This window comes from Psittacula echo, assembly GCF_963264785.1.
Source record: "Psittacula echo genome assembly, chromosome: 5".
Classification (NCBI taxonomy): domain Eukaryota; kingdom Metazoa; phylum Chordata; class Aves; order Psittaciformes; family Psittacidae; genus Psittacula; species Psittacula echo.
The window spans coordinates 27,418,523-27,432,986 of NC_137739.1; the positions used below are offsets into that span (position 1 = coordinate 27,418,523).

At 36.5% G+C, this 14,464-nt stretch overlaps 1 protein-coding gene across 1 annotated transcript in view; it reads left to right on the top strand.

Moving 5' to 3' along the window:
- SPON1 (spondin 1) overlaps nt 1-14,464 on the top strand; it is a gene marked incomplete at both ends in the record, with an annotated part of 193,139 nt that overhangs the window by 26,339 nt on the left and 152,336 nt on the right. The window contains one exon of the mRNA XM_080619024.1: nt 12,495-12,628. Within this exon, the coding sequence (XP_080475150.1) occupies nt 12,495-12,628 (134 nt within the window). The remainder of the gene's footprint in view (nt 1-12,494; nt 12,629-14,464) is intronic.

Below are 14,464 nucleotides of genomic sequence, written 5' to 3' on the forward strand. Positions count from 1 at the left end.
CCTTTAATAGTGGATTAAAAAAAATATTGTGTGCCACGTACTTGACAAAAGTGATGGTCCATGTCATAATACAGAGGTACAATCAAGTTAACATTTTATTTGGTCTGTCACTTGAAGCAAGATAGAATCTGTGTATCCACTGAGGATTATGAAGAGCCACTGTACTAATGTGGGGGGAGGAATGCTACTTTAGGCCCTTGTGCAACAACAGAGTTAGAGCTTTTTATGCTTTGTAAATGTTTTGTGGCTTTTAAAAATTAAATAGACAATGATGTCTGCATGAGAAGATGCCACTTAATGTGGCTTTGTTTCTCTAACCATAATAGTGTGAAACTTCTTCAGACTCCTGCATAGGAGAATGCCTCTTCATTGAGGCATGCCTCTGACTGCTAAGCCAGGTTTAGTCAGTGAGAGTTGCATTGGACAAACCTCATCTTTACCAGTGTATACTGCTTGGAATTAATGCGAAAACAAGATACCACTATATATATTGGTTTTAGTCTGACAAAGTTTGTTAGTCTTTATAATGTTAATCTATGTACAAATGCAATTTAATATAGTTCCATTTCAGTTTACAGCTCATTTTTTAGTACTTCAATTTACAGAGCTCTGCAGAATTTTCTTACAAGCTTTTACAAAATTTATTGTTACCTTATTTTTTCAGAATCCCTTCATTTTTATTTCCTTTAAAAGGATTGTACAACTCTCTAGCAGACATCTTATAGCATGAAGAAGTGTCATGAAATAGTGTAATTCCAAGAGAATATAGGACCTTTTTTAAAAACAAACAAACAAACCAAAAAACAAACCCAAAGCAAAAAACCAAAAACCATAAACTACCCTCCCAAAACAAAACATTCCAACAAACAACAACAACAAAAAAAAAACCCAAACCCAACCCAAAACCAATAAAAAAACACCACTAAAACACACACACCCATGAAGCTTTAAATGACTTCTTTCCTGATATGCATGCTATTGTTTTGTTCCCATAATGAACACTTTGTGCAAGACAGTATTCAGAAGTGTCCAAATCGGGCTTTAATACGATGTAGTTTTCATATTTGGCGGTGAGAGATTTTCCTTTAGTGACAGCACTTAACCCCCTTCAGTCAGCACTTGAGGAAAGCCTACCACACTCTTGAAAAGAAACGTAAAGTCTGCCCACAAGACTCACCTTGTTGCCAGACTGTGGCTTCGCTTTTGACTGACTACAGTGTGTCTTTCTGAAGCAGAACCCTCTCATGCTGGATGGGAAAAAAGCATAACATCTTGATTTCCTTGAAACTCTCAGTAAGCAGGTTTAATTTACCAGAAGGGTACCACAGATATTGTGAAATTAGGCTTCATTGAAAACCTTGAACACAGAGGCGAGCAGGCGAATTATTCATTAATAGATAGTACAGCCTGTGATGTCCTCTAAAGAAAGAATCTGAGGATCTGTGCATTGGTAGTTCATCAGCATATCAAAAGTAAGAGAAGCCATAACCTGGATTATCTCTTGTCTCTGCCTAACATGCAGGCACACACTCATATACATACCAAGAATTTGATGGCTTTATATTTGTTCCCAACTATGTCAGTGCTGCCACAAACCCTTCCTGACTTTCTGTAGCTCTTCCGTACCAGCAGTATTCCTCATTCAATAGCTGATGCGAATTGTTAAGCAAAAGATTTGAGAGCTCCTTTAAAGAGGTAAATGCTGCCTTAAATTTAACTGTGTAAAGCCTGTAGTTCCAGTTCACCAGTATTTTTTCTCTAACTGTGGTTTTAGCAGTAGATTAAGTCTCTCTGAAATAGATTATGTTCTGTATGCAGTCATCTGAAGGCTATGGGAATATGTATGGAATCTGCCTGAACTAGGTTAGGATGTATGTTTTGGCATTGAGATGCTCATGAGAAACATGAATAGCACAAGTGCCAAAGCTGCTGATGTGTCAAAGCTCCAACACCAAGCAGGATAATAATGCTATTAAAACTGTGTATTTTCTGCGATACTTAAATCCCTTCTTAACTTAAATGAAGAGCTCCAAGTGAGGTAGCTATTATTGGCAGAATATTCATAATGCTGAGTAGTGTTATATTTCCTAAAATGAAGGAGAAATTAAAAGACTGAACAAACTAAGCAAGTTGAAAAATGCTGATCCAGTAAAATGTGCAGAGTCACATTTTGCCATATATTTAATGACTTTGGTCAATTTTGATTCTAATAGCAGAACAGGCATTTCCTTTGTAGTTTACTGCCTAATGTTATATCATAGAAAAATGTCATCTCTATAGTAATACTATTATTGATTACATTATTAAGGAAGCTCCCTCTGGGTTTAAGCTCGTGTTGTACTTTGTACTCCACAGAGTCATAGGTAGTAAGGTTCCTTTGGCTGGCAATTAACGCCCTGACAAATGCAAGAGAGGAAAGTTGAGGAGGAAGGCAGTCTGTTATCATCACTCTGCAGAGAGAATCTGAGATATAGAAAGGTGGCTTCAGCAGAAGAGCTATGTGTGTCTTTTGAGCAGCCACTATAAAATTTCTTCCTTATCCAATGTTTTGTGCGTCTCCTCAAATTTAACATTACTTTTCTTCTTATTGACTGATCTTGCAATTGTGTTCATATCGGGGATGTTGTTCCTGAAATAAAAATGGCAGTTTCTGAATTTAAAGTGGAACTGACAATGAACGTAGAGTTCCTTGCCACAGAAATGTAAATGAGAAGAGCCTGTGTGAGCAGAAGATAAGGTCCATGTCTTCTGTGTGAGCCCACAGCAAATACTTCTCTGGCAGTCACGTTACTTGTGTATTGCTCATTATGGTGCTGAAGATACAGGCAATATACAATTGTGACAACAGTACATGAAGAATGATATTCTTATCAAAAGATAACCACAGCATTAATTTCAAAGGGAAGAGCTACACCTCAGCAGTCTCAATTAACACCAACTTTACTAAACTGACATGCAGTGGTTAGTAAATGACTCTCACCCAGTCCATGTGGTTTGTTCTGATATGAAAGTCAGATATTTTTGATTGCTTAGATAATCTTTCTGGAACCGACGGTAAGAATGGTGGATTTAGGACTAGATCCTACTTTCTGTCTCAAGTATTATTTTATTATGAACATCAGAATGTGAGGGGTTTTTGTTATTTACATTTCTCCACTGTTTGACTGCTTAAAGCTTATGTTTACGGTGAACAGAAGTTCTAGACCACTGAATTTGAAGTATGTCCTTGACTGGACTTGGATGGTGGCTAGAGATCCTTACTAATAAAGTTATCTATTAGTTGCAGTGAAGACACATCCTGTCAAGCATTTATAAATGGCATTTTTGTGCAAAGAACTGTGTGCATTGACAGAAGCAAAGACATATGGGCTCAATCATGTAAAGACAGTTCCAGCAGTTATTTAGGAAAACCCTAGTACCAGTATGAAAGTTTCATATAGTTCTGACAAATTAAGAATGTGCTGACAAGCTTTTCCTTTGCATATAGCAAAAAAGTAAAGGCTGATTTTTTAATGAAAAATATGCTCACAACTATCAGACATTCCTTTGACTTTCCTCAAGCATGTCCATAAACGTATTTCAGATTTGTCCTGGATTCATTCCTGCAAGGGTCTAAGCACTCTGATTTCTAATAACCTTAAACTACATGCTTAGCCTAAGGCCTGCAAGTTGGTTTAGGTGTATATTTATAAGTCTTTGTCTTGTGCTGAAACATAAAGAATCTGAATGAATCCTTTACCATATGGATTTAGACTACATGAGGGAAAAAATATTTTGTAATGCATTGTTAGTTTCCTTTACATGTATGCATAAGTGGCCTCCTGTGTCACCCAGGCATTAATCTTATTCACTAAAGTTGTTTTGAATTTTTGGTGCTGCCAGATGCAGCACCATGTGTGTATGTATATACATATGTGTATATATATATATAAAAAAGCTGCAGTAACAAGGCCAAAGTGCTCATGCTGACTTAAACATAAACACTTGATGGAGACATGTTATATGTGACTATTGATGAGCCCTGGTTAAAGATGACACAAGAGGCCATGGCTGGGGAGGAAGTTTGGAAATGTGTTCTGCCTTTTTTCAGACAGGGGTATTTGTTTGTGAGGGTCAGAAATAAATGCAGAAGGAGCTTTATTGTTTGTTTTTAATTGAACATTTTGAAAAGTGCTAAGTTAGCATTCTTAGAACTGATGCGATCTCAGCCGTGAGAGCAATGCTAGAAGAGGTGTCTTGTCTTTTCAGAAGGAAACACCAGTATATTAACCCTTCTAATGAAATACATAAATTTTCAACTTGTGTTTTTGTTGGCTAAAAATTTCTTCCAGACATAATTTTCAGTTCGAAGAGGTGGCCCACATGTGCTAAAAGGCATTCAGTCTGGATGGAGAGAAGGTTCAAGTGTCTTGAGTGGTTAGAACAGGGATTGCACCAAGGAGTTTTGCAGCCCTTGGAGAGTGCTCCTCCACACAGCAATTTCAGTCAATTTCCAGACTGATTTCTCTCAATCTCTTCCTTTTCAATCTCTCTGCATTATGAAACCAGTAAAATATTTCACTGGATCAGCAGGGAAGAGACTTGTGGGGAAAGTCATCAAAATAAACAGAGCAGAGTTTTGAAGACACATTCCCTGACTGTCAAATCAGTTTTTGCCCTTGGTTCAGTGAGTATACATGTGAGGTAGAATGGATCAGAAAAGAGAGTGGCTGAAGGTTACTCACTCTGTAGAAGCTCACACTGACAGTGAACTGCCTGATTCAGAATACATAGATGAATCTGAGTCTTCCATAGCTGAAGCAGACCCTTTAATGTTGATCCCAGAGCAGGCTCTACTAGAATGTCCTTCAGCTTTTACAAGACAAATAAGTAAATAAGGTTTGTCTTCTAATCCCAGTGTGCAGCCAAATTAAAATATAAACTTTTTTTTTCTTTGCCAAGCAAGGTTCTTATTTTTTAACAATATTTAAATTTCCATTTTAGATTAATTTTGCTACAATCCCTTGATATGTTGAAAAGTGCTCTCATGTAAAAGATGCCATTGGCAAACTGGAGCTCTGCCAGACTTGGTTTTGTTCTACTTCCTGGGATCTGTGAGCTTCAATACACCAAACTGGGCGACCTTTGACAGAATTTGGCTACTCTTTTTACAAAAGTGAGACAAAGGGTTGGTACACAGGGGGGCACCCTAACTTTCTGGCTTCCACAGGTTTCCCTGACTTGAATTCCTAGTTGATTCACTAAGCCACTTTGCCAATAGCTCAAATTAGATGGAAATCACGAAGCAGGCTGATGATCTGGGCTTCTCATATTTAATCTTTTCTCAAAGAACTCCTGTTTATGAAGTCTGAGACCAATCTGAGATACAATGAGCTGTTAAGGATAATAATAAATAAGTTTTTATAGAGCATTTAATACATTGTTTTGAAAAAGGTCAATGTCTATATTCTCACTTCACAATTGAGGAACAGACAACACTAAAGTGATTTGAGAAAGGTTGCCTAGCAATAAAAATCACATTTCACTTCCAGTCCAGTGTTGTATCCACACTGCTTTATTTTATATCACTTTCTTTTATAAGGCTGTGAAAACACTTATTTCCTTACACAACCTTCCAATGCCTTTATCCATGTAGAAAATCAGATTAAAATAGGCTTTTAAATATGAGGTAGATAAATTGCAGCAAATATATTTGTGAGAGATGGCAACAGTTTTTTTTTCTCTTTCCAAAGAAATGTGTATTATAAGCTTATATGAAAGGTCCTAACTGTAGTAACTTGCACCAGAAATATAAAAAATCCTTAAGTTTTTACTGCTTTCAAGTGGTTGTTATCTGAAAATTCTTGATTTTGAAGTTGATTTCTGTATAACACCCCCTTCAGCAAACACTGTTTCTCTGGGGCTGAAAGCACTTGCGGTACCACCTATCAAAAGTTATTTTTTTTTTTCCCTGTGAAAATTTCTTATCAGACTAAAACACTTCTTACTTTTTTGCAAAATAAATAATACTGAAGTAGCTTGACAACATAACACTGAGTATAAATAATCCCTCTGCAGAAATATTACGTAAAGAATCCTGTATTTTTGCTGAAGTTTATTGTGGTTATAGTGGTATTTGAAATGAGTGTGTTGGTTCTGTAATCTTGGAAGAACCATTTGCACTCTGATCTTTCAAATACAAGGAGGACAGAAAAGAAGAGAAATCCATGTCATCCAGTGATAAGCCTAAGTGGTCATTCTCAATTTTTTATTTTGTATTTTTTTTAATATTGGATTTGGTTTTCTGCAGCTGCTGCTTTGGGCTGGCCTTGGCTCAGGTGAAGGGAACTGCAGCTAGAGCACTGCTGTGATTAAAGCTGACTCTGTTCCCAGGGGGGCAGCCAAGGATCACCATAACATAGTCTTGCTCTGTGTTCACATCATCCTCACTGGTTGTTTTTCTGTCTTAGGGCTGCAATAGGGCAGTTCTGCTTCCTAATGCTGGGAACAGAGTTTTTAAACTAGTACGTCCTCATTTTCATTTGACTAAGTGTTCATAAAATTTGCCCTTTTTTCACCTGCTTGTTTCATGCTTCCAAATGTAAGCTGTATTTTGATCATAAAAGAATCCTGATTTCATTGACAAGCAAGTTCAGTCTGTTAGCTTCTGCCTGAAGGGAATGAAAAAAACCCTGCAAGTTAATGTGTTTGAATAGTTCAGCATAGTCTGACCTTGGTAAGTTTGCTCTAGATTTAGGTCTAACTTGATTAAATTATACATCAAGCCAGAAGTTCTGTTTCTTTGAAACTAAAATTTTCAGTCTTGCCCAGAATCCTTATACCTCATTTCAAATGCTGTAAAAGGAGCTGTGTAGACTGAACACAAAACATGAAGAATAAAGGTAAGCTATTTGTCATGCAAGGCACGGAGGGACTCGTTGCTTTTGTACCAAATGTCACCCGAAGTATCTTGAATCAATTTACCCAACTGTTTTCATAGCAATGTTAATGTTGCACTTAGAAGAAAAATTTCTAGGAAACAAAAATTAAACTTGTGACCTTTAATCCACTGTCACTGGCTACTTGGATGAAAGCACTCTCAAAGCACAATGGTCTGTGTTTATTCATCTCTTGAGTTTCAGGGACAGCTTTTGCTAAATTGATAATTTTCAATTTACAAGTATATGCCTTTATAACTCAACATGTTGCAACATTAAGTTAATCAAGAATGGTTCAAACTCAAGAAAAAATATACAGTATAACATCTTAGGTGTACTAAATGCTGTCAAGTTATTACTATCTGTCTTTATCAATATACCTCTTCTCTTTTTATATATATCAGATTAAGAAGAAATTGCTGTGCTTTAAGCCATCCATAGACAGTCTCTTGGGCAGGAAAGGCTATTTAGTGTAAAGGCTGACAGTGTGGTGCTTCATCTGCAATGCACTTCAAGTTCCCCTCATGTTTAACTTCTTTCTTCCCCCTTTTGTTTGAATTGCACCTCAGAATAGACCCTTCTGCCTGCCCTACAATAGATGTAATGTAACTCTCAGGTTTGTTAGGCTGAACAGCAACCTACAGTGCAGTGTGACTGCAAGATTCTTGAGAGCAAATATTTTTGTGATGTGTTAATGCATAACAGTCTCATACAGGATTCCTGCATTTTTTCGTTTTGATCATCCAGCACAGCTTGCTTTTCAATGAACACTCTACTCAAATTGATTTTTTTAAAGAAGAGAAGTCAGTTGGACAGAAGTATTCAAATACTTCCCTTCAGAACATCTCACAGACAAATATTTGTGTTTTGTTTTTTTGCTTGCTTTTGATTCTTGGAAGATGATTTATATAAGTTCTGTGATTCTGCTGGTTCTAAGCCCAGACTCTGAAGAAAATACTGTGTCCTTTAGTCAAAGAAATTGGTCACAAGATGCATATCTTTGAGGCAGGTTTTTTTAAACTGACTTTTTACATCATGAGGTTTCCTTTCCATATAATAATCTCTGTTCTAAATTAATCCCTAAGGGCCAAATATTATTACCATTATGTTGGAGCCAATGTTCTTTTTATAATGGAAAAGTTTCCTCAAGGAGATGATAGTTTTGCAACATTCTGGAAGTCGGGCTCCATATTAGCTCTTCCAAAGAACACTGCCTACAGAGATGCTTATCTGGTGAACTTTGCATGTTTTGTTTTGTTTTGTCTTTAACTCAGTTGTTCCAGTAGAACACAGCTGCTTCAGTGGGTGGAAAGTGATGATGTGTCCACAGAACAAGAAATGTTGCTGCAGATCCCAGCCAGTGGTTTAAACTGAGGAAGTGGATGCAAGCCAGTAGAGGATTCATATAACTTCATTTCCTTTTGTACTTTCTATGAATTCCTTTCTTTGTGGTGCATAGCATTCTGACTTTTTAAAATACTGATAGAAATGTAACGATAGAGAGGACACCTGCCTGATGTCATTTATCTGACTACCATTTTATAGAAATCAGAAACAGATAACAAGCTCTATCACTCAGCATGAAATATTTCAATTCTGGGAAAAGAAAACCACTCATTCATCAGTTTAACTACTCAGCAGTTTTCCAGTCCTGCTTTTCAGGAACACCCAAAACTTGTTATTAACTTCATCAGTGTTTGAAATAAGCAAGGAACGCAAAGCTGAGCCTGGAGCTGGTAAATTCCCCCTTTTGCTAACCTTCTTTCCATGCTTGTAGATTTACCCAAGTTCAGCTAGATTCTATGACACTTGTTCAAATCAAGGTTACCTCCAAGCATTTTGTTCAGGATTTACACTAGTTTCCCTAAAGGAATAAATTTGTCTAATAATATTACGTTCATAATGGGAAAAACCCACACCAAAGTACACTAAATAGAAACTAAATGGAAAGTTAAGATAATGTCATTGCATTTGTGGATTTGAAGGAATTAAGCACATAGAGAGTCCCCTCCTCTGAGACCTCAGATTCCTTGGCTAAGGTTTCTTTTAGCTTTTAGGAATTTTGTCCATTATGTAGTTAATTTGCTGGCCCATTACTGAAAATGTGAGGCTTCCCATTACAGATAACCTGGGGTTTTAGAAGCTGTGACTTTGCAAATGCTGCATTTTAATCTGCATGCCTTTTTCCTGCCAATTCTTTCCTTCATGGTTATGTGGTCTGACTTGATTCTAGAAGGAAAATCAGGACTGTATTATTTTCAGAGATTACGTATCCTTCTCCCCCCCCACCTCAAGTTGGCCAGGATACTAACACTTTCTCCTGTGCTATGTGTGAGTGAAGCAGTATCATCCACCATCCTAAAATAGTGTGTTATTTGGAATCTTCTTGTGTAAGTAGTGAACCCTTTCTGTATCACCCCTAAGAACTTTTATAAAGAATCAAATCTCCATGGATATGGAAAAAAACCCATAATTTAAAAAAAAAAGATATTTTGAGTTTGGTGTATATTTATCTGAAGTCCTAGGATCTGCATCATTCTCCTGTTTTTTATAAAATTTCTTAACACATTTTTTTTTTCTTTAATCCTCTCAGGTTAATTGGCATTTGAGCCTTTCCATCTACTTAGGAGTTCTTTACTGTATTCTGTCAACAGTAGGAGTATTTATTAAGATGTGTTCTGTCTAATTTTTCTTCAGAGGACTTCTTTTTTTGAAGGATTTGTCCTTTTATGGTCAGGTTTTCCAGTAGACACTGATTGCCTAAGTCTTCTTGCTCTGATTGTTCCTGATGCAGGAAATTGTAATGTAGCCTTGAGATTCAACCACTTCCTGTTCTTCTAGGATTGTGTTCTAAAATGCAGGCAGAACTTTTAAATTACTTCATTATAAGCATCTGTATTCCTTGAGAAAATTAATGACTGGCTCAGTTGCAGGAATTGGGTAGGTTATAGAAGTGCAAAATACATCTACATTTCTGTGTGTTTATTGCTACTGGAAAAGGACATGGATGTACTCCCACCTAATGACTATCTAGAATTCAAACAAATATTTCAGGTTCTGGTTTTGCAGTAGCCAGAAATTTGACTTATAATAACGACTCACAGTTGCTCACAACTCCTTCCTCAAGTATTAGTTATTGGATTTGATTTTGGTGATCCTTGTGATTGCATTCATTACTGGAGGAAAAAGCAGGACTCATTCACCCAGAATGGATTCAATTCACCTTGAATGAAACAAAAATTGATTCGACATGCAAATACTTCACAGATGGGTCTACAATGACGACTGGTGGAGGAATGGTATTTAGGGATATGAAAACAGCCAAGTTCTTGTTGACTGAAAATAGAAATCTATGCTTTGAGAACACGGGTTTATTTCAGTTGGGCTTCTCAAGAAACACTCACTGCTGAAGTATGTGACAGAAGAGCTAAACTAAATTTGTAAATACCAGCATATGTGAAAGGTTCATTGCTCATTGCTGCATAGGTTTTACCTGGTCAGCTGTAAAGTAGTTACACTTATAATTACTCAATCTTTCTTTACCTGAATTGAACATATTTTTAAATCTTTTAGCTAAGAATGTGAGTTATGATGCTACAGCAGCAGTTTGCATCTGACAAGAGAATATGGAGCTAGTGTAACTTGTACAGTGATTTGCAAGTTTTCTGCTTTTCTAGAACAGCTGTCTTTTTTTAAGAACTTTGAGATGACCTCCTAAGAGCCCTTTCCTATAACATACAATGGAATTTTATTTTGCATGAGATGATATAAAAATCACACATTCTTCACTAAAAGCTTTCACCAAAACTGGGTTTTAATTGAGAATGAATTCCTGTGAGATATGGATAAAAGGTCAATTGACATGGTCCTGAATAATAGAGACAACCTTTCTGAGGGATAAGTGAAATGTTTTAGATCTTTATTTTATTGTTACATCGATAAGGCAGACAGAATGAATACAGTTCTTGGCCAAGACAGAACTGTACAGTAGGGATTTCTTGATGCTCAAGTTCATTAAATTGTATCAAGTGGAAGTATAAAACGAGCAGTGTCACTTTAAGCCTACAGTAGATCGCATGCTTCAATGTTAGTTAAAATCTAGCAAAGTAGATGTAGCTGTACACACTGTCTTTAGTTACACAGATTCTGCGAAGTGTTTAAAGAGTTAAACAATATTAGTGGCTTTAGATTTAAAACCCATTAACCATTACCCTATTGACCAGCTAAATAGTTTTTCAGCATTCCTTTAGTGCAGTGTCACTTCGTTCTGACGTGGAAAACTGGATAGGTTTGTGGGCTTAGCTAAAAATGTTTGGGAATGATGGAAGTATCATTGGGTGAGGGAACCCGGCTGCTTGCTCACTAAAGCAGATCTGGTCAAACTATAGAGATTGCCACTTTTTCAGAATGTAAATAGTATTTTGTTTTGTTGTGTTTGGGGTTTTTTTTCTTGTTTTTTTGTTTGTGTGTTTGTGTTTGGGGGTTTTTGGGTGTTTTGGCTGAAGTTCTGGTTTTGTTTTGATTTTTTTTTTCCCCCAGTATTTTTTTAAAGTTATGTTACTGCCATAAGATTTTTATTTTTAAATTGTAGTCTGGTAAAAATGTCTGTGTTGTTACGATCAGAATGGTAAAAAAGCTCCTTCAGAGTTCTCTTGTACATCGATATATACAGCTTCTTTCCCCAAATGGTAAGGTTTGTAATTCATTGCCTGAATCTTGACCCAGTGCAGCGTGAATTATGGCTTCATTGAATGAAAGTGGACCACCAGTTCTGAAGAGAAATTTGCAATATCACAGTACCACCTGTTTCCAAATCAAACTTGGCAGCTTCAGATGAATTTTATTTGAGTTGTGATGAACAGAAGGTTTAAGTTACAACCCCTGAAGAACATATGTAGTGAGAAAACTAGTTTGTCAGAGACACCTTTGAGTAAAATCCTTAGAACACCACCACTTCCTAATCTGCCTCTCTGGTTTTGTGTTGACTTATGCCACTTAAACCTTTCTGTTAAACATCAATCAACCGAAAAAAGCTGAAAGCTCTGTAGATTTAACTAAGTAATGGTCTCTGAATTATAGATTGTTATGATTCACATTACCTCTTTTGACCTGGAGATTCTTTTGGTACGTTAAGAATAATACTGTTCAAACAAATATTTACATGGATGTCCATCCATGGACAGATGGAACATGTTAAAAGCGTGTTCCATCTGTCCTAACCAGTTGCCATGATATAAAAAAAAAAATTAATTATGCATTTTAATTATTTTTGGTTCATTAACATTTACGGGAAGCTTCAGTAATCAGTATCTACAAAAAAAGGTTATTTGTAGCCTCTCTCAGAAAGGACTAACTTCTGTCATGGAACTGAATTATTCTTCTGTCTTAGTTTTGTGGGTTTTTCATTTTCATTTCACTGAATGATCTGCATATTATAAATAAATTTACCAAAGTAGTGCTGAGCTAAGCAGAGAATTATAAATAACCCCGCTGAAGGGAAACATGAACTTACAAAGCACATTTAAGAGACATTGGCTATCTACGTCCTTATCTTTTCATATTCTTCTATTTCCTTAGATCATAGATGAAGAAGAAACACAGTTCATGAGTAATTGTCCCGTTGCTGTTACTGAGAGCACACCTAGGAGGAGGACACGCATTCAAGTGTTTTGGACGGCTCCTCCTGCTGGTACAGGCTGTGTAATTCTGAAGTGAGTATTTTAAAGCATATTAAGCTAACCATTAAAGTAAAATTTAGTTAATAATGAATCTAATATTTATTAGATTAGGAACTGCTGGTGTTCTTACATGTTTTTTTCTTCTTTGACACATTGTACCAAGGGTAGTACTACTTGCACAGTGAAATATTAGCAACTTAAAGCCTAAGTAATCAAAGTTACTCCATGCCTTCAATAACTATTGAATTGGTAACCCTAATTGAACTGGCTAGGCTCGCAGTCATTTATTTCATGTGAAAATCTGAATCTTAAAGGTCAAATTTACATTACTTCATTTGAGATTTGGGTAAAACACATGATCTTAATACAGATGATTAACAAGGACTTTCTGTAGAGTTGGGATTTTCTAAATTGACCTTTATCAGTAAAAACTGATCTACTTGTTTCAAGGTGAGTGCTTTGATTTTCAAGCTGGTGATCTGATGTTTTTCTGTTATTTCTGTAGGCTATTTTAAAGCATGTGCATCCATGCTTTTTAAGCAACAGACAAAAGTAACATTATGTAGGTGCACTTTGCTTTAGGGCTGCTCGTTTGTCTGTAGACACCTTAAGTCACTTCTTACTATGAAAAGTGCCAGAGTAAACTGCCAGAGAAACATTGTCCTGTCTCTTAAGATTTTGCTTGTCATTTTTAATAGGACAGGTTGGTCAAATATGCATGGACAACTGGGATTTCTGTGCTTGCTTTGAATCTGTGTTTGCAATTGCCAAGATGTGCCCTGCAGCAGACCAAAGGATTTCAGAGAGTCTTATCAGTACTGGGAGCACCTTCAGAGACATAAAAAATTCCAGGTTTTTAAGGAAATGCTAGCGTAAAGGTTGCACTGAAGATAGTTCAGTGCAATTCAGAAAAATGTGTTATTAAAATTGCAGCTGATTTCTGATCAGGCTGTAAAATTGCCACCAGCAAAACTGGTCCATGACTTGCTCTCCCCTTACCCTGTGCTTCACTTCCTTCCGCTTTTGCTAGTTATGTGAAAAATGCAAGCTTGCTCCCAGTGGTTTTATTGAGCTTCAGAGGGTGACTGCCCAATTCCAGAGGGCAGTTCAGAGAAAGAATGAAACAGTCACTGACAGTACAAGTTGCTGATGCCAGATACTAACATCATAACGTGCATTTTGTTTGTGCTGTGGTTCAGTTCTCTGTGGCATCATACATAGCAATCACTGTGGTTTTGGCATTAACATTTGCATTTTTTCTTTTGTATGTAAAGCTTTGACCACATCCAGATTAGAATTTACAGTCAGCACTCTATAACCCTTCTTTATGGTGAGCTCCCATGGAACGGCATAGACATGTTGGAGGCAATTATCAAAATTATTCTGTCATTTGTGAAGGCTTTAATAATATGATAAAAATGAAGGTCTAAAAGCAGTTATTATTTTAAATAGTTAAGTCCAAACTCATAATGGAAAAATCCTGAAACCTTGACCTTTAGAGGAAACAAAAGCCATCTGTATTTTTCTATTTTCTGTGTGTGATGGGGTGTATGTAGCTTTTTATTATCAATACATATCTGTTTCAGTCCTTGGAGACTGTCTGATAATTTTTTTTTAGAATTTCCAAAGCAGAATGGCAGCATATTGGAGCCTGTTCTGAATTGGAAGGATACACTTTTTCTTTTTCACAATTGACTTTAATATATAGAAAAGTTAAAGGTAGTCACAAGTAAAACATAGCGATCCATAAAACTTATTATGGTTGTAGTGCAAAATATTGTAGGGTTTTTTAGGTTTATAATGGGACAATTAAGTATAGAGGCCTCCAGGAAGTTTTTCCTGGACTAATTCTGCGGGTTGGGAAAAGTT